The sequence below is a fragment of the Podarcis bocagei genome, assembly GCF_964188305.1.
Source record: "Podarcis bocagei genome assembly, chromosome: Z".
Classification (NCBI taxonomy): Eukaryota; Metazoa; Chordata; class Lepidosauria; order Squamata; family Lacertidae; genus Podarcis; species Podarcis bocagei.
Genome location: NC_138140.1, coordinates 18,165,897 through 18,187,021, shown reverse-complemented (window position 1 = coordinate 18,187,021; position 21,125 = coordinate 18,165,897). Strand labels below are relative to the sequence as shown.

The following is a 21,125-nucleotide window of genomic DNA, read 5'->3' as shown; positions in this document are numbered from 1 at the left end:
ACAGTGCCAAGATGTCAGTCAAAAAGGCACAGCTCCATAAAGTCACAGGTAGTGTGGCATGAAAGGAATGTTAGAAAATGGAATAGAAAAGTTAGAAAAGTTCTAGAATTATAAGCAGAATGCAACCCTTTCTTTTTGTTTACCTTGCTGCTTGTGTAATGAATGATTGCTAGAATGAGCCAGTGTTCAGAGTCAGTGTGGTGTAATGGTTAGAGCAGTGGTACACCGCACTGAGGTGTCAGAAGAGGATGGCAAGTGTGGCGGGATGATTCAAGGACAAAGAAACATTTAGACATTTCAGACTAGATATATAGATATATTGCAGAATGTGGATAGACGGTGCTGCAGAAGACTCATTTAATTCCACACCAGTAGCAGGCCCAAGCAAACCTCAAAAAAAAAAAAAAAAAAAAAAAGAAAAAGAAAAAGAAAAAAGGGGGGGAAAGGGGGGGGAGTTTGTTGACAATATGTGGCTAGCTATCTGCATCTCGGTTTCACAGACTAGAGATGAAAATGTCCCTCAGCGTACATGTTTGATCTGTGTGGAAAAGCTTTCCAATTCCAATATACGGTACATACATGTATACATGCTTAACCTACATATGGAAGAGGCTTGTCTATTATTACATTTTGGGAATGATTCATGTTCTTATGTTGCTGCATTGTTTTCTACTTTCTGGATGCCCCACAATCATAAAGGAGTTGTATTCTAGGTAATAGATCAACCCCTGCTAGGAGTTGTTTCTTTTTGTTTTCCAATGTATTTCTTATCAGGAAATTAGACTGGCCTTGACCAGGGCCAATGCCTTTTGGAATGCTCTGTCACAAGAGACCAGGGCCCTGTGGGATTTGACAACTTTACAAAGGGCCTGCAAGACAGAGCTGTTCCACCAGGCCTTTGGTCAGGGTCCAGTCTGATTTCCCCTCTCTCCTTATAAGAATTTGCATGAAAGTGCCCCCCAACCTTTCTCACAGGCTCATTTAAGATCAATATAAACAGTTAGGCCTGGTGAGCATTTAAGGTCCTTATTCCTACTTTGCGGGTTGCCATGTGATTGGATTTCACTTTGATTCTGACTTGATTTTAAGATGTATTTTAATTGATTGTTTAATTTTATGGTAATGTGTCATATATTTGATGTTAGCCACTCTGAGCCCGGTTTTGGCAGGGGAGAGCGGGGTATAAATTAATAATAATAATAATAATAATAATAATAATAATAATTATTATTATTATTATTATTATTATTATTATTATTATGCTAATTAATTATTACTATTATTAATAATACTATGCTACTGAAACTGAAGGGGACAATATCCAGTAGAAGGAAGAAGAATAATAGAATGGTAATAATTTGATTTATATCCCTCCCTCCCATAGTGACAGATGAGCCCACAATCTGATTCTGTATAAGGCAGCTTCCTATGTCCCTGTGTACAGTAAGTATGCATTGAAAACTACATTTGTAATTCATTTTTTAAAAAAACCAAACAGAATTGCTGTCTTTTTGCAAAATGGACTGAGAATAGAGTATGGAGAAAACTCAGCTGTCTCTGAATTGCCAAATCATGTTGCCTGTCATCATTTCTGGATAGAAGAAGCTCTGACCTGGCCCGTTTTGGACTATTTTATGAATGTACAAATGATAAAGAGAAAAGGACATAGGTGTTGTTTCCCAAGGGGTATTATGGGTTGTTATGTTTCTAGACATCAACAAAAAATCTTTTGGAGGTGCACTGAGTTGGGGCTAAGCCACACTTAACTCTGTGGGGCTTATTTCCAAGTAAATCTACATATACAGTGGTGCCTATGGTTACGTACTTAATTCATTATGGAGGTCCGTTCTTAACCTGAAACTGTTCTTAACCTGAAGCACCACTTTAGCTAATGGGGCCTCCCACTGCCGTCACGCCGCCGGAGCATGATTTCTGTTCTCATCCTGAAGCAAATTTCTTAACCCGAGGTACTATTTCTGGGTTAGCGGAGTCTGCAACCTGAAGTGTATGTAACCCGAGGTACTACTGTATTTTGCTACTTAAACCATTACAGTTGTTTTTTTAAAGTCAATCTGTTAAAAGGTTTGTGATTAACCTATTTAACAATTGAAGAGTAGCAACACAGTTGGACAGTCTTCAAACCCTGCATGGGGGCGACTCTCTGAGACACTAAAGGAAATGAGGCAGAGTATTTGTCTTTAATAAGCAAAAAATGACCCTTCGTTTTTAGAAGAAGAAATAACCGAAGGAGACCTCCTTTTCTCATTCCCTAGTACTACCAGCAGATCTCAAATATTTCCACCAAAAAAAGGAGAAAAAGCTAGTACTCTTACTTCTTAATCGTGGGAATGAAACACCTCTCTTCTAAGCAATCAACTGAAGTGTCTAAGTAGGTATTTGTATAGGTTTGTGCTGTGTTGGTTGATTAGTTGACTGCTGTGAGCTGATTAATCTAACACTTAAATGCCTGCAGCTCTATAATTGAGTTCACTGTCATTTCTTGGGCTGTCTGTGCCGACAGAATGCCAGCCTTTGCCCACCTGGTGCCCTCCATATGTCTTGAAATAGCCCTGGGAACAGATAGGAGTTGCAGTCTAAACCATCTGGAGGGTACCATGTGGGAGAAGCTTAGCCGACACCGACAGAAGGAAGAGAAGTGAGCAAAGCAAGCAACTCAGCCCGTCCTGTGGTCCTCGTCGCATACACCAAGCGAAAGTTCCTAGTAATCTGAGCTGCATTCACTAAAACAGCCTTTATCCTAGCTAACTCACCAGACTGGGAATTGTGGTATGGTAATTATTAGGCACGGGGTGGAAATCAAGGCACCTGACCAAAGTTAAACCAAGAGCATATTTTGTTGTTATTAAAGTTTTTATTTTTTTTAAGCACCAACCAAACAGATATTGCAATGACATTCCTAGGAGCTGGGTGTGGGGGAGGGAGATATTTAAAAATGGTTTGGCTAGTTAACCGTATCAGTGGGGATGAGCAGAGTCCATCAGTTTGGATTCCTGTTTTTCCAACTGTAAGTTTAGCTTGCCAAATTTCTCCATCAATTTGTGCTTTTATTGCTTTGTACGGAATTTCCCCTCACATATTAAATGCTATTTTCATGACTATACACATTTTTTAAGCAAACTCCCTCCCTCAATGTAGCATTTTAAAGTTTGTGTTGGTGGTTGGTTGGTTGGTTGGTTGGTTGGTTGAAAAACTGTGTGGCAAAGTTTGGAGATGGGAGAATTTTGAAGGGGAGCTGAGGTTCAGCTGGTGGATTGTTTTGGAAACTATGGATTTGGGGCAGTCCCATCAAAATGCGAATTTCTCCTCTCCCCACTGACGTAAGAACCGGGAGGATGTCAAAAATAACACAGAAAAACATGCCCATGTAAACCTAGTCTAGACTGTTTCTCCTTGCTTAAGTCTAAACTTAACAATAAAGCCATTTTGGTCGGTCCTGATGCAACTATCAGTGCAGTGTGCCCCTCAGCATGTGTAGAGGATCTTCCTTTGACACCAAGTAGCCACAATCAGAACCAACACACCTGTTTAAAGGAAGGGCAATGTGTTTTGATCCAGCAAAGTTGTACTCAGAGTAGACCTATTGGCATTAATGTGCCTGAGTTGGTCACATGCAGCGATTTCCAATGGGTTCTACTCTGAGTAGGATTAACATTGGATACAACCCAATGTCTCCAGTGGTTGACATATAGTAGATCAAATCTCAGTTGCAAAGGAACACCTCAAGGCCTCTTACCTTGTTTTGTGGGTTCTGTTCCCTTGAGGACTAGTGACCAAGATGGTGGCATTTGGAAACTGAGTCTCTGAAGATGTGTTGATGGTTTTGTCACTGCTCAGCTCCAGGAAGCTGCTGTTAACGGCATAAGCGATCATATCATCACCGTCATCATAATCAACATAAAGGCTGTCCATGTGAGAACCAACAGAGTTAACAGGGTCCCTTGGGGAAAAGATGCTGTTTGCCGTCTTGTTCTGGACTGATTCTTTTGAGTCTGATGTCTTTTCCAAAAGTTTATGGGTGATAGCATTTTCAGAAAGGAATTCTTTGGATGCAAGTCTGGAGTCAAAATCTCTCCCAATTCCGTCCACCATGTAATTGGTTTGGGTTGCATTTGAATCTGGGGGAGAGAAGGAAAATGAAATCAAGAGATTTGTAAAATTATAGATTTGTTTTTCAAATTTGCACAAAAACCCCATGAGATAGGATAGTCTGAGATTGAGTGACTGGTCCAAGTCACCCAGTGAGCTTCATGGCTGAGTAGGGATTTGAACCCTAATCTTCCAGGCCTCTAACCACTACTCCACAATGGCTCTCATTTGACTGTGTCCTTGCTTTTGCCAGATATCAAATTTGAAATCTTATAAGCCCTTCCTGTCAGACCCCAGATACTATTGCATGTCAGTGATGAAGTCAAATATTGAAGTTGAGCATCTTTTTATGTCAAAATATAGCTATATTAAGTGCTTCATGAACAGCGAATGAATATTGAAATATTCAGTGTCTACCAGGTGGCGAATGTTCAGCATTACTGGAGAATTTCTGAAGTCAATTCCATCCAGCTTGTACAAATTTTTGAGATGTATGTTGTTGTTTTAGAACTCTAGCTAAAATAGTGAAAGAAGCATATTAATCTGTAGGCCAAGAGTTTGCATCATGAACAGTCACTGCCCTAGCGATGAATGAACTACAGCTGGTGTGAAGACCTGGGGTTCACCTCACCTTTGGCCTGTTTGCCCTTTAGAGTTGGGTCGCAGTCATTGCTCTCTGTTCTTTCATAGACTTCATTCGTCTCTTGGATTTTGCTCAAGTCTAGGTCTTCAATGGTGTCCTTTCTTCCAAACACCTGATTCTCCAGATGGATCTTCTCTTTGGAGAGGGCTCCAAAGAAACTTGCATTGTGCTGAACAAAACCCAGAGGCTCTTCTGCATCAATCTCTCTGCTTTCTCCACTGTCCGACTCGGAGAAGGTGTAATAAATGGGCTGGACGTTTTTTGAATGTGGCTTCCTCAGAAGGGTATATTCATAGGTTATAGATGGGTTTTTACCATTTTGGTTCCAGACCTGGAAGTGGGGAGGAATAGCAAACATAAGAACATGCATTATATTAGAGGAAATAGCTTGAAACAATATCAAGCAAAATTACATTAAAAATAAGCTTAGGAGAAACATCCATGAAAATGCATAGGGATTTTTGAACCGACTGGGGAAAATGCAAACTGATATAGAAATGGGATGATCTAAATGCATGACTGGAAAAATGAGAAACTGATACCTGTATCCATCTAAGTTCTCAGGCTATCACACTCAGGTTCTCACTCAATCTCAGGCTAGACCCTTTGAAATTAATGGACCTAAGTTAGTCATCTCTACTAATTTCAGTGGGTATGTTCTCTGACTTATACTGAGTTGGACCATTGGGTCCAGATAGCTAGGTATTGTCAAGTGGTGTCTTGACTCCCAACCCTAACTGGAGATACTCGTGGGGAATGAACTTGGGACCTTCTGCATGCCAAGCAGGTGTTCTATCACTGAGCTGTGGCACTTCCCCAGATTCTAACCCCTAGATTCTTCCAGCCCTACTTGCAAACGAACTTGTTTTTGCTTATTCCTAAATTGACCACCTATCTCTAGGTACAAAGAAAAAGCCCCCACACTTACCATGATGTTCAAATCTTGATTGGTTGGCCCTTGGGCCACAATGTATTCAATGCCAGTTTCATAAATGTCCATTGGCCTCCTGTACTTGAAAACAGTCCCTGCGATGTTGAAGTTTTTGGGGCTGTCCACTCTGTAGTTCCCATTGAAGAAGTAGTAGCCAGCTTCATCCGCAACAGCTGCAGAAGTCAGCAGAGGCAAAGAATTCCCACCCACGCCTTAGAACAAGTCATCTTAAAGACACCTCAATCTCTGCTACATGCTAAGCAAGTATGACTTTACACCCTCCTCCCTCCCAACGCCTTTTTCTTTTGTGTGTTTCAGATTGTCAGCTTGAAGAAGTAACTTTCTTATCATTAACATTTGCAAGCCTCTGGTGGATTTTTTTTTATTTTTTTTTGCTGAACCCGGGGTCTTTATAAACATCCCAACTTCTCAATGTAGTTGGCAAAGGGCTGACATGCAGTGCCAGTTCTGTGAGGGAAGGGGAAAGTTGGGTTGGCAAAGCAAAATGTAACGTGGGGTCTCAGAATCAGAAGGGCTTTTAACTGTTGGCAGATAAAGACCACACAGGCAAATATGTTTTGGAAGCTAGGGGGACAGACAGACAGGCAATCAAGAGGGAGAAGGAAGGCTGAACCCAAAGAGGCCAGGAAGAGACTGAATTTCACATACCGATTTGGCTAATAAGCTACTTGTCAAACAGTTTCGTTTTCGCAGAAATATAAAATTATAAACATTCAGCTTCGTTCCTGCCCCTGGCACCATACACACCCAGAACATCAGCAGATTTCTTCCGTTCAACGATCTGGATGTCTCTTGCTCCGGCGGGGATGTGTGTGACCAGAGAATAGCCTGTGGAAAACTGCATCCATGTATGAAAAGCAAACTTTGCAAGAATTAACAGTCCTAGGCTGGGAATAACTCTTCACATACAGGAGCAAATTCACAAATGACTGAAGGATCCTTTTTTTTAATTGATTCAATGTTGGTCCTTTGAAAAGGGGCGGGGGAGTTGTGGAGGGAGGCAGCGGCAAATTTGCCGCAGTCCAGATGCAAGGAAGCCCAGACTCCCCACATTCCTGATCATGCACAAGTTCACCTGCCCACGATTACATCTTGCTCAAGGATTGGCAAGCCTTACCCCATAAGAACAAAATACCCCTCCAGCCTTACCAAGATGTGAATTTCCCTTTCTGTAACTCCCAGAGACGTGAGTGCAGCTGCTCCCATTTCCTTGACAAACACCACATTTGTCCAACGTGTGAGTTGAGAACAGGATCCCGTCACATCCAATGGGCTGGAAACAGTGTAAAATAGAGTGTCAAGGGTCAGGTAGAGGGGCACAGTCACTGCAATTCAAGTATCATGCTGACACTTTGGGCTGTGTCTCTGTGTGTTTGGCAGCAGTAATCTCAGGGCCAGCGACATTGTGTGTGATGGAGAGCCCTCTGTTCTACCCCTTCATGTTATGAAGCCCCTGTAAATATCACATAGTCATAGATCCGCATCAGAATCAGGCTGAACAAACTAAAAATGTTGGAGTGTTAGAGCCTTCTAAACAGACCTGTGGAAGAAGGCTGTGGTGGGATGCAAACAGCCAAGGTAACACTAAGTCAAGAAAAGTCTGGCTGCTGGATCAGGCCAGAGGAGGCCCATCTAGTCCAACATCCAGTTCTCAGAATGGCCAAACTAATGGGAATCTTGTAAACAGGACCTGAGAACAACAGCAGCTCTCCCCACCTGTGAATCCAATCAGCTGCCTCTGGGCCTGGAGGTTCCATTCTCAGCTATCAGTTAAGAAGAGCCCTGCTGGATCAGACCAAAGGCCTATCTGGTCCACATCCTCTTCTCACACTGGCCAACCAGTTGCTGATGGCATTCCCTGCAACCTATTGCACAACATTATGCTGACCTGAGTACAATTGGTGGTGACCGGGGGGAGGGCTATTTGCCTGAGTTACAGCCCTTCCTGGGAACAAAGGAAGCTGCTTCCTACTGAGTTAGAGCATTGATCCATCTAGCTCAGCATTGTCTACATTGACCAGCAGCAGCTTTCTGGGGTTTCATGTAGGGGTTCTATCCTAGAGATGCCACTGGGGATTGAACCTGGGACCTTCTGCATGCAAACAGGTGCTCTACCACTGAGCTAGGGCCTTCTCAGCTTCTCTTTAAAAAGGAGGAATGGAAGATTGTTAAATAAATCACAAGCAAACTGCTCTGGCTTCTGGGTCCAGTTCAGAGTGCTGATGCTTACCTACAAAGCCCTAAATGGCTCAGGGCCAGGATATCTGAAAGATCAGCCTCCTCCTGTATGAAGCAGCCTGCAGGCTGAAATTGTCTTCAGAAGCCCCACCGCATCTCCCACCATGAAAAGTACTCTGGCTGGTGGGAATGCGAGACGGGGCCTTAACTGTGACATCCCCCCAAACCCTGCCCACCGTTCCAGAGTTGACTCCCAAAGGTGAGACCAGCCCCATCCCTGGCAGGGAGCAAAATATTTTTATTTAATGCTTCTCCTCCCCACCCCACCCCCCAAAAAATCTGGTTGGATTTTTAAAACATCCCACTTCCCTATTCACACTCATTCACATACACATATGCTCACCACCACCACCCCGCACAGTCTCACCCACATTCAATGCACACACCCACACACATCCACACACACAAACACTTTTTCCATGCATAAGAACTTAAGAACACAAGAAGATCCCTGCTGGATCAGGCCAGTGGCCCATCTAGTCCAGCATCCTCTTCTCACAGTGGCCAACCAGTGCCCCAATGGGATGCCTGCAAGCAGGACGTAAGCACAAGAGCCCTCTCCCCATTGCAGTTTCCAACAAGTGGTATTCAGAACCTTTGTTGCCTTGAAGCACAGGAGGTAGTAGCCATGGGTAGCCTTCTCCACCATGACATAAGAAAGCCTGTTGGATCAGGCCAAAGTGATCCAATGTAGAATTAAGAAGCCCAACTGGAATTCAAAATACTGTCTCTGACCAGAGCATGGCCATCATGGCTAGTAGTCACTGGTAGCATTCTCCTCCTCCATGAATTTCCCCAACCCTCTTTCAAAGCCATCCAAGTTGGGGGCCATCATTGCCACACGCATGGACCAAAGAAATCCTCACTAGCTGGATGGCAATACAGCTGCTGGCTGTGCTTCCAGTCCTCCTGGCTCGGATCCCCTCTCTCTGCTCCTCATCCAAGACACCCTCCTATGCCCCAAACCCCACATCAAATGATATTCAATGTCACCTTGGCCAACAGGTAAGAAGGAGGGGTTGCTGGCTGCTATTTCACTTCTTGGACATGTGGTACAATAGAAATCTTGCCCACCCATCACATCCTCGCTGATGTTGCTGGAAGAAGCCTAGCCTGGAAGTTTTCTCCCCTGGGATCTTTACAGATGCTGAGAGTGGAAGTTGACGCGAGGGAATATTCTGCAGAACTACAAATCCCAGCAGCCTCTAATGCAACTTCACCCCACAATGGCCATGCAGCTCCCCACTGGTCAGCACCCAGATTCTGGGCTCCCCACAACAGGGTCATTTGTATGTCCCCCTCTTCTTGTCCCATCTCCCCCACCCCCTGGGCTGACAATATGGTTGCTATAATGTTTAACAACCTCACATTTTCCAGAAACGCAAACCCCACGGAAATCGGAGTATTTACAGGACGTCCCGTCCCGAGCCAGGACCATGAGCTGCCTTTGACCATCGATGGTTGTGCAGTGGAGATCACAGGGCTTGCTGGAGATGTGGACATAGTCATCTGGAGATAGGAGGACAAATTATATTGCACACACTGACCAAACACACACACACGCACACACACAAATGCACACAGTTGCTTATTAAATGTCACCAGCAAAATATCCACCATTGTGGGGTAGAAAGTATAGCATAACATCAGGACATAGGAAGAGCTCTGCAGCTGGATCACACCAAAGGGGGCTCATCTAGTCCAGCATCCTGTTCTCACAGTGGCAGACCAGATACCTCAATGGGAAACCAAAAAGTAGGATCTGAGCAGAAGAACACTCTCCCCTCTTTCGGTTTCCAGCAACTGGCATTCAGAAACATTACTGCCTCTGACTGTGAAGGAAAAGCATAGCCTCCATGGTGGCTAGGACTTCCCATTTCATTTTCACTGTTACTCAATTGAAAGCCTGCCCTGCCCTGTTCTGTGTAGATTTGTTTGCGGGGGAGGGAACCCATGAAATGTCTGCTTTTAAAATTTAAATGCGCTTGTTATGCACATTATTATACGCATTATGGAACAAATTTCCTCCAAATAGGTATTTTCCAGTGTGCTTCCCCATAAAGTACATATTATGGATGCATCACAACTGTAAATAACACAAATTTTTGAGTGCACTTTTCACACACTGAAGTGGTGTCTCAAAATATGGATAAGTATTTGATCTACCTTGAAGTTGTGTTCTAACCTCTGATCATAATCTGAGGCCCTTCGTCATGTGTCTGCCTCCATGGGAGGCCCAGACAGTAGCAACACGTGAACTAGGCCTTTTCAGTGGTGGCTCCCTGCTTGTGCAATTATCTCTCCAGGAGGCTTGCCTAATGCCATCATTATACAGTGGTACTTTTGGTTGCAAATGGGATCCTTTCCGGAGGCCCATTCGCAACATGAAAAGAGCGCAACCCGCAGCGGCGCATCTGTGCATGCGCGGGTTGTGACTCGCCACTTCTGCACATGCACGTGACGTCATTTTGCATGTCTGTGCATGCGCAAGTGGCGAAACCCGGAAGTAACTATTTCCAGTACTTCCGGGTCGCCGCGGGATGTAACCTGAAAGAATGTAACATGAAGCAAACGTAACATGAGGTATGAATGTATATATCTTCAGACAAAAACATTCCTTTTTAACCAAGCCTTTAGCTCTTAACTATCTAGGGCCTTTTAGAGTGGGTGGGATGCTTTAATGTATCTACCAGGTTTGTTTGTTTGTTGTAAGTCACTAAAAGAGAGAAAGCAACTAATCGATTTAAATAATAACAGCAGCAACCTACAAGCAAGTTCAAGATTGGCTGTCAGGGTCATTTCTGCATATGCATTACAAACTAGTGGATATTTGACCCAGTCCTAGTTCATCACAATGCTTCCACTCCCCTACTCCCTTCTTGTCTTTTTCAAAGCAGCTGTTGCAACTGCAGAGGCCTTTGAGCCCAGGGAAAGAAGGGGGTGGGGAGTTTTGCTCCTCTGATAAAATCTGGTTGGAGCCTCCTTCCTAGAACAGAAGAGAACTCCATTCATTTCAAATCCCCACCCCCCTCTGTGTGTGTGTGCCTGTCTTTCTGTCTTTTTTGGATGAGGTGGGGTGAGAGTAAGCTTTGCCTTATCAAAAGCGCCTGGACAAAAGGCCTCCTTGTTTACCAGGATACAATGGCTTCCATTGATACGTCCGCCCGTTGTACATGTGGGAGTTGAAGGATGTGCACTGCTGCTCCCGGAAGCTCCTGCCATTCGGGGGACATTGCTGGAAAAGGAAGAGACGAGTCCAGATGAGGAAGAGGAGGAGGAGAAGGAGAATCTGCTTCTTCATTTCAGAGGCTTTTCCTGCCCTTGTGGGTGAACTGATGGTGGGCTGTCAAAACCCAAATGTGCAAGGGAATCAGGAAGATCCTGGGACTGTTACAGGCTAATAAAAGAACACCAGAACAGCCTGCTGGATCGGGCCAGGGCTCCTCTAGTCCAGAGCAACCTCTTTTCACAGAAGCCAACTAGATGCCTGTGGGAAACCAGCAAGCAGGATCCGAGCACAAGAGCCCTCTCCCCTCCTGTGGTTTCCAACAACTGGCATTAGGAAGGTTCCTATTTCTACTAATTGAGGATGAGGATGATGATACCCACACCATACTATTAAGGCTTTGAAGAATCCTGAGAACAGAGCTACGATTTCCAGAGTGGTTTAACAACCAGTTCTTCTTCACTCTCTGGAACTCTGGAAACTGTAGCTCTGGGAGAGGAATGGGGGATTGCAAGCAACTCTCAACACGCTTAAAAAACTCCACTTCCTAGGATTATTTGGGCAAAGCCATGGCTGTTTAAAGTGGCATCATAGCACTTTAAATGTATGGTGTGAAGGTGGCCTGAGTTTGAAATAGTGGTGGTAGCTGGTTCATATTTTCTACAGCTACATGGAATCTGTACCTTGCTAGTTAAGACTGAAAGTTGCATCTCAATAATAATTTTTAAAAAACATGAAAATGCTCCTCTTACTTGCACTTTGCATAGCTGGTATCTTTTTGATGTCCCAGTGCATGTTTTATTAGCGAGCCCCGTCATGGACTTCTTTCTAAACACAGAAAGAAAAGGAAACAGGATCAAGTCAAGTGAAAAATGAAACGCATCATTATCATCCAAAAGAAAGGGCCCCAGAATGGCTTACAAATATCAGCAAGAATAAAGGTAAAGAGACCCCTGACCATTAGGTCCAGTCGTGACCGACTCGGGTTGTGGCGCTCATCTCGCTTTATTGGCTGAGGGAGCTTCCAAGTCATGTGGCCAGCATGACTAAGCCGCTTCTGGCAAACCAGAGCGGCACACAAAAACACCGTTTACCTTCCCACCAGAGCGGTACCTATTTATCTACTTGCACTCTGATGTGCTTTCGAACTGCTAGGTGGGCAGGAGCAGGGACCGAGAAACAGGAGCTCACCCCATTGTGGGGATTCGAACCGCTGACCTTCTGATCGGCAAGTCCTAGGCTCTGTAGTTTAACCCATAGCACAACCCGTGTCCCATGTCACCTCTTATGTGGCCCTTAAAATTCTCCCAAGGCTACACACACAACCTCTCCTGATACCCCTCCTTCGCTGCCTCCTTCAGTGTGTTTGCCTGGTTGGAATAGCGTTTTTGAACTGAGATAATGCCTCTTTCTTACCTGGATGGAGGATGGAAAGATACATCTGCATATAAAAGGAACCTCTGTGCTGTGTGCAGCTGGAATTTATCTGGCTACACAATGGTAAGAATCACAGCCACTAACCTGCCTGCTTTTGTCTTGGCCACGCCCACCTTTCTGAAGGTTCCCTTCAAGGGGACAGTGATCCTTTGGCTGAAAATGTTAGCCTTCCTGCAACAAATCACCAGGAAGCCCTATCCAGATGGCTATGGATTACAGCTCCCATCAGCCCCTGTTCAACCTTGAGGGCACCTGATTCGAGGGAGGCTGCCTGAGACGGTCCCTTCGGAACCAATGGGAAAGTTTTATTGTTCAGAGGATGGGGGGGTGAGATGAGTTCAATGGAGCGAGGGGTTTACCTCTGCCGCAGGCAGTGCCTCTCTTGGGATTTGACTCCTCCCCCACACGTCCGGGTGCAAGCCGTCCACTTGGTCCACTCGCCCCACCAGTGGGCAGTGACGTCGCTGCCTTCCTCAAGGCTGTTGGACGCCTGAAGATTCTCCTGTTTGCCATTTAGGGGCAAAGAAGATAAATTAGAGGCGAGATGGGTTGATTGGTTAAAGGGATACTTCAACAAACACGGTTCAGCTGCTGAAACCAATTCTTTCCCCATTTCTGTCCTACTTCAGTTCATTTGAGGTTTCATGCCCGTCTGCCAGCTGCATCTCCATTTCCTTCCCCCACTGAAGACAGGGGCCCCAGTTTATGGGTTGCTCATATTTAGCACATACTTGTGCAGAGCAGCCATGTCAGACCACTGGCACATCCTGCTCAGTATCTTTGACATGGACTGGCAGAGGTTCTCTAGGATTTCAGATAGGAGACATTCATCCTACCAGGAGATGCCACTGGAGGCTGAAGCTGGGGCCTCCTGCATGCAAAGCAGGGACTCTGCCACTGAGCTATTGCCCTTTTGACAGAACACTGATTCTTCATGCCTGCCACTGTCATTTTTCAGTACATCTTCATTGCTTCATTTGTGTCTGATTTTAAATTGTATTGCATATTCTGTACTTGCATTCAGTAGTGTAGTGGCAAATTCAGAAGTGCGGGGTTCCTTCATGAGAGTCATAGCCAGGCCCCCTTCTAAGATTATACAACAACTTTATAATTATACAACAGTAATAATTAGGGATGCATTACAATGATCAGTGCAGATCTCCATGTGTTTCCTTTCAGCTAAATCTGCTATTTTCTGTGCATGTATGTGGACAAATCATTTGGAGTGCTCCAAAATCTTCTTTCAGAGTGACTTAAGCTGTGTTTTCATTGAAGTGCCATTGTATGTAACAGAACTTGTACCCTATTCTCTTGAAACAGAAGCGTTCCTTCTGTTGTCTTTTCAACGTTCCTGAATGCTTAGCTTTTCAGCTTACAGAGCAAACTCTTTGGTGTTCCTCACATGTACCTTATCCAGAGGGGCACCAGGAGTCCATTATCAGGGCTGACTCAACTCCTTTCACTCTGACTGGATCCAATTAGTGCAAAGGGCAAGAAGGCTTCTTCCCAGTGGCTAAACAAACCTCCCCTTTCATGATGATTGGTCAGCTCAAGGATCCCGGAGACAGGGAGCCTTCTGGGATGCTGCTGCAGAAATAGTAACAGGTCTTTGACACACACACCCTCTGGTGACCCCCAAACCACTAGACCACTGCTTGTATTGCATTTTACACATTGTCACTGGGCAGCAACTGGAGGTGCTTGCATACCTGGTGGTATATGGATATTTTTAATACATTTGTGAATGAAGAAAATTCTCACTTGTGATATCACCAGGGCAACGTTCCCTATGAAGAGTGCGAATGCAAGAGCCCCTTTCAGGTGAGTGCAATCGCCAAGAAAGCTGCACTCCCAGGTCCCCTTGATTCTCTTCATCCTAAGAAAGCAAGAAGCAAAGGTTGATCTTTTTCAGAATTGGATTAGATGGCCTTTTGGGTCCCCTTCTAACTCTATAATTCTATGCTTCTATGAATGGCTGTATTAAACCCTGCAGGTTTAAACAGCTTTCATGTGTATTTTTTAAAAATAATAAAAAAGCAGTATATAAATTTTATTAAATGAAGGAATGAAAAATCTGGCAGGAAACAAGTGCTGAGGAATTTGGTCATCACTGCAGGACCATCTTGCTCCATATGTGCTCATTGATCTGCAGAACTGACACTGTTAGAGGTGCCACATGATACTCATTCCCACAATTGTGAGAAATTGATCTTTCAGTGTGGCACATGCACTTCAGAACTCCTTGCCTATTGACGCCAGGCAGGCACCTTCACTGTATTCTTTTCCTTGCCTGCTTTAAACATTTTTGTTTAGGCACATAGATATTGACATGTTTTATTCTCTCTCTCTCCCCCCACCCCCGGTTGATTTGTATTATCTAAAAAGGTTTTTACCCGTTTTTACTGATAATTTTAATATATATTTTTGTAAACTGCATAGAGGTTTACAATCAAGTGGCGTATAAATGTTGTCAAATAAATAATTGCCCCATCACAATGTGGTGTGGGGGACCCCTACACAAGCTGCCCTCTTGGAACTGCCATCCTGCTTGTATTCCAGGTGAGGGGGGCATTCTATTAAGACACCTCCGCTTCATCCAAGCATGGAGTTTCAGTGGTGTGAAATTTGCAATGAATTTCTCCCCTTGCTCTGAGAAAAGCTTTGAATAGGAAACCCAAGGACCCCCTCATTAAAAAGTGTAGTTCTGCTGAGGGGTGTGGGGGGAAAATCTGACTCCTCTGACAGGGTGTCATCACAGAGCCAATTCGAAATGAGGTCAGGAATCACTGCCCTCTCATTGGATGGAAATGTGGAAAAATGGGTGCTTCCAGACCAGGGATGGAGGAAAAATTCAACTCAATTTGCATTTAAAAACAACCCTACCAAATAAGTGCTTTCCAAAACATGCAGCCATCCTTCAAAATTGTCTTGCAGTGTGGTTCTCCAGCCAAATAATATGTCCCAAAATACATATATTAAAGCAAAAGTGTGCATTAAAATGCATGTATAAGTGAAAATATTGGGAGAAACTGCATTGTGTAAATGTGTAGATGAGGGAAAACTATATACAAACATGTGCCTATTAGGGAAAATATGTACTAAGGTGCTGATAACTTTTCATGAGAACTTTTTTTTAAAAAAGCAAACGAATCTGGAGATTGACTGAACTTAAGATTGGAAAAGTGATAAACTGAGAGGAAGAGCCAGTGCGGTGGATTGTAGTGGTCAGAGTGTCGGACTAGAACCTGGGAGACCAGAATTCAAATGCCCCCACTGGGCCATGAAGCTCACTGGGTGTGACCTGGCGGGGTCAGTGACTCCCTTTCAGCCTAACTTACTTCACAGGGTGGTTGTGAGGATAAAATGGGGAGAGGGAGGACTATGTACCACCTCCATGAGCACCTTGGAAGAAATGCAGGGTATTAAATAAAGTGAAATTGAGATTTGCCCACCACTTCCCCTTCCCTCTTTGGGCTCTTCCTCCTCCGCCTTACAGAAGAGACACTGAGGATTCCCCTTTCTAAGAAAACTCAGCCTTTCAGAGCAGTGCTGGCTTCTTCCCCCAACTCCCCACTTTCTTTGGCTGCCTGGATAGCGCGAATTTCCTACTCATCCCCGCCTCTCCGCCTGCCAGGAGTGGAGGTGCTGGATTTTCCCAAGCTGGATGATTATATTAAAGCTGCACGGATGTTCAGACTGTGTCTGAGTCGCTTGGTGTCCTGTTCCAGCCAGGCAAGGAGATTTTGGAGGACTGGAACAAGAGACTGTGGGGAAGAACTAGCTCAGAAGAGGCATCCGTGAGGCTCAGCAATGGGGAGATGATTGTCCATAGGTGTTCAAACTCTTCTGGAAGCTCTCAAAGAAGGCAGCTTCAGAGCCCCCAAAGCAAGAAAGGCCATGATACCATTTTGGCAGCCAGAGGCTGCTGCCACCATCCTACACCCATTGGGGAGCAGAAGGGAGGACAGCCAGCTTGTCTGTAGCAAATGGGCAAACTCCTTGACTCCAAGATATATATTTTTTAAAAGAACATAAGAAGAGACTGGTGGATCAGGTCAATGACCCATTTAGTCCACCATTCTGTTGTCACAGTGGTCAAACGGATGCCCCAGTGAGAAACAGGATTCGAACATTGTATGAACCAGGCGCCCCTGGCACCCATATCCGCCTCCCAAGAAAGCACACATTAATTTGGGTCAAATCAGGCTACAACCTTTGCCAAGGCATTGGGTATAACTATTTGAATTGTCAGCCTGCCCACCTGCCTCTTGGGGTATACCTGCAGGGGTCACTCCTAGTTGAAGAGGTCAACCCCTATGACACAAGGGTGGTCACCTTGAGGAGTGCTATGGCCCTAGCTCCTGCCTGGGCTTCAGGACAAAAACAACTCCTCTCAGATTCATTTAACAAGATACCCCTGAAAATTGGAGAGGCAGGCAGAGGCTACAACCTCCCCTCCAATGAAGACTCAGGTTTACTCAATGCCTTAACCCCCAAAGTTGTGACAACTGCTATGAGGCAGGCAAAACCAAAGGACAGATCCAGTTAGTCTGCCTGGCCCTGAATCAGTCTGACAAATTCCTGCCTGGCCCCGAATATGGTGACCAACAATAGTCCATAGCAAGGTCATGCAGAGCCCAAGAGCCAAGGAAAAAGGAGAGGCGGTGGGAGATCCAACTAGGAACTGGACAAGGAGGTGGAGGCTGGATGGGTTTAAATTCCCAAACTGTGGACCAGAGTGAAGCCTGCTGGCTCCAGTCTAATCTGCTCCAGGGGTAGAGCCTTTGGTCAGCCTGCCTGCCATTGGCCAATTGGCAGGCAGGTTGTAATCCATTTCCTGGGCTGGTGCGAAACCGATTTTGGGGTTTGTGCTGGCCTGGGGAAACCCCACAACTCCATGTCCCTCACCGGATCATGGGGTGAACAGAAGGTGATGCCCCATAAAGGTGCCCGACCTTGAAGGTAAGCATCACACTCTCCCATCCTGTGGTTTCCAGCAACTGGTATTCGAAAGCATTAATGGCTCCAGCTGTAGCCTCCTCCTCCTCTATGAATTTGTCTAATCCTCTTTTAAAGCCATCTAGTCATACCTCCGGTTGCGAACATGATCCGTGCAGGAGGCACGTTTGCAACCCGCAGCATTCGCAGCCTGAAGTGCTGTGTCTGCGCACGTGCGTGATGCGATTTGGCGCTTCTGCACATGTGCGTGATGTCATTTTGCGCTTCTGTGCATGCACGAGTGCCAAAACCTGGAAGTAACCCATTCTGGTACTTCTGGGTTCGGCACAGTCCGCAACCCAAAAACGCGCAACCTGCAGTGTTCGTAACTCGAGGTATGACTGTACATTGGTGGCCATCACTGCCTCCTGTAGGAGGGAGTTCCACAGTTTAAATATGTGCTGTGTGAAGACAGACTTTATTTCATCTGCCCTGAATCTTCCAACATCCAAATCCTCACCCTACATTTGAAGCAGTAGCATTCTGCTTTAAACAGCCATGGCTTCCCTGAAAGAATCTTGGTTTGTTAAGGGGGTTGTTTGCTGAGGGTTGTTAGTATACCCCTATTCCCACATGGCCCCCAAGCTATAATTCCCAGAGATCCCTGGGAAGATGGAATGGTTGAGCAAACCACTGAGGGAACTGTAGCTCTCTCTCTCAGAGGGAAACAGAAGGGTCTCCTAACAACTTTCAGCACCCTGAACAGACTTCAGTTCCCAGATCCTTTGGAGGAATCCATGACTGCTTAAAGCAATATCACACTGCTTTAAAAGTATGGTGTGAATGTATGACTTTGTATGGGGATCTGCTAGAAATGTACAAGAGTAGGCAAAAAAAATGGACAGAGAGACATTTGGCCTCCCTCTCTCATAACATTTAGAATCCTGTGGGGCCACCCAATGAAGATGAATTTTGGAAGATTCATTGCAGACAAGAGAAGATACTTCTTCACACAACACTTAGTTAAATGATGAAATTCGCTGCCACAAGAGACAGTAATGGACACCAACCTGGGTGGCTTTAAAAGAACTTTGTTGGAGGCAGGTGGTTCAAGCCCACCCAGGATTCCTGCACTGCAGGGGGCTGGACTAGATGACTTTCAGGATCCCTTCCAACTGACAATTCTATGATTCTATGATTGGATAAGGATATTAGTGGCCGCTAACCACAATGGCTATGTTCTACTTCCACTGTCAGAAGCAGGAACACCAGTTCTGGAAACCACAGGAGGGGAGAGGACTTTTGCACTCAGGTCCTGCTTGTGGGTTTCCCATAATGGGTACCCCGTTATTCACTGTAAGAAAAAGATGATGGACTAGATGGGCCATTGATCCAATCCAGCAGGCTCTCCATTTGGAGGTGTACTGTAATGGCAAAACCTCCATGCCTTGGGGCAGTCTATCCCTGAATACCAGACAGTGGGAAACACAACTGTTGCACATAAGTCTTGCTTGCAGGCTTCCCATTTGGGGCATATTGTGGGCTATTATGCAAGCAGGATGCTGGACTAGGTGGGTCATTGGCCTGATCCAGCAGGCACTTATTACACCCAAAGCACAGAGCTCCTCTGAGCAGGGCCCATTGACTGCCCATGTCATGCCCTCCCAGGGAAGCTGCCATGGATTAGTCATTTACAGGGCAGATGCAATGAAATGAAATGAATGAACATGGCTGTCTGAGAGTTGTAGAATATTAGAATTGTACAATGGTAGATTTGGAAGGGAGCCCAGTGGGTCAACTGATCCATCCTCCTGCAGGAATTCGTTTCATTCATTTCAATGCCTCTACTCTGGGCAGAACTTACTTTGACGCAACCCTGGTGCTGGTCCCTGTGTCTTAGTTATTTTAACGTCCAATTTTCTAAGCATCTATTTTATCCCCCTTTTTCTATCCTTCATAAAAACCACACTCCCGTTCCTTTCACATCAGCAGGGGTCTCTAACCCTTTTGGGCCTCGGGGGGGGGGGGATACATCAGGAAACCTAAGAAGCTGTCATGTGCCTCACAAAATGCCCATTTCACAGAAGAAAAAACTGGCAATGCTCAGAACCCTACAAAAACCCAGGCCAGACATCTACATAGGTGGTGCAGTGGCTAGAGTGTTGGACTAGCTCGGCCATGAAACTGACTGAGTGACCTTGGAGGCCACTCTACATCTCTCTCAGCCAATAAACTACCTCACAAGATTGTTGTGAAGATAAAATGGGGGAAAGAACTAAGCATGCCCCCTTGAACTCTTTGAAGGGAAGGTAGGATATAAATGTGGTAAGCAGATTATAAATTAATTAATTAGACCCACAGGCCAGCCTTGCTTTTGGCCATGGAGACAGCCAAGGTTTTTGTCCAGTGGAGTCCCAACAGAGTATCATATTTTCACCCACCCCTTCATGGTGTCAATTTTCATAGAATAATAGAGCTAACTCTCTATTATGACCCCCAAGGGCCATCTAGTCAACCCCCTTGCAAAGCAGGAATCACAACCAAATATTGCCTGGCAGGTGGCCACCCAACCTCTGCTTCAAAATGTCCAAGAAAGGAGAGTTTGTGGGCTTCACTGCACTTGGTTTCCCAAAGCTCAGAATCCATACCAATTAAATTTAAATCCCCAAAATTATTGACTGCACATCCTTGGGACAGGTGGCTGAAACCTACCCAGAGCACTTGGTTTTCATTAGAGCTTCAAGCCACCTCTGGTCCAAAGCCAGCCAAATAATTATTCTTCATTCAGTCCAAAAGACTGGAGAAGGAGGGGAAGAGAAAAAAAAAAGCCCATTGTTCCTACTTCTATATATTAAATAAGAAAAACCCCATCAGCAGAACATTGATTCCAAAATGCCTCTCTGGCTTTGGTTATTTGGGGGCAGGGAGGACTTTCCAAGGAAATGCACTTAGCAGGACACAGAAGGGAAAAAGTCAAGGTGGCTGCCCATTCTGGGATCACTACACTCGTATTATATAACAGCCTCCTGCCTCACACAGCACCTAGAGAAAAGCTCTGTCTCAACCAAAAATGCAAAGATGTTTTCCCCTGAAAGCCATTTAGCAGGAAAGTGTTTGTGTGTTTGGAATCTGTGAAGTGGGTGCAATTAAACATGAAACACACACACACACCAACAAGCAAAAGAAAAAGGAAATTTGAGTTTCTTTTTAAAAGAAAAAAGAAAAAACCTACCTTGGAGAATGTGAGAGCCAGCCAGACAGCCAGATGCTTGCTTTTTCAAGTGCAGGGGGGGGGAAAAGATGCTGCAAGGGTCCAGGTGCAACAGGCTCTGGTCGGTGGAGGACTGGGGTGAAACTGAGAGGGAGCAGAGCAGGAGGAGGTGCAGAAATTGCAGACACACACTTTCTCTCTCCTCCCGTCTTCTCCCCCACCCCTCTCCTCAGACTTCAAAAGGGCAGCCAAGAGCCTTCAGCTTCCAGCAAGGAGGAGGCTGCTTAGCGGTTATCCCAAGTCAACTTGAGTCAGTTTTATAGCTGTCAGGCAGATGGGCTAGGAGCTCTGCAGTCTCCCTGAGATGCCTCTC

General features: G+C 45.2%; 1 protein-coding gene across 6 annotated transcripts in view; it reads right to left on the bottom strand.

The window, feature by feature from the left end:
• Positions 1-21,125, bottom strand: part of ADAMTSL2 (ADAMTS like 2) — a 38,480-nt gene extending 17,355 nt beyond the window's left edge. Inside the window, exons 1-11 of one of the 6 annotated variants that reach the window (XM_081178690.1) lie at positions 20,774-21,125; positions 14,365-14,479; positions 12,963-13,105; positions 11,919-11,994; positions 11,073-11,175; positions 9,304-9,449; positions 6,852-6,975; positions 6,450-6,530; positions 5,679-5,854; positions 4,739-5,081; positions 3,755-4,136 (exon numbers count right to left, since the gene is read on the bottom strand). In XM_081178690.1, the coding sequence (XP_081034816.1) occupies positions 3,755-4,136; positions 4,739-5,081; positions 5,679-5,854; positions 6,450-6,530; positions 6,852-6,975; positions 9,304-9,449; positions 11,073-11,175; positions 11,919-11,994; positions 12,963-13,105; positions 14,365-14,478 (1,688 nt within the window). In that variant the 5' untranslated portion in view covers position 14,479; positions 20,774-21,125. Of the gene's footprint in view, positions 1-3,754; positions 4,137-4,738; positions 5,082-5,678; positions 5,855-6,449; positions 6,541-6,851; positions 6,976-9,303; positions 9,450-11,072; positions 11,176-11,918; positions 11,995-12,962; positions 13,106-14,364; positions 14,480-20,773 lie in introns of those variants that run through there. The other 5 variants (XM_081178691.1, XM_081178692.1, XM_081178693.1 and 2 more) reach the window with 5 other exon arrangements.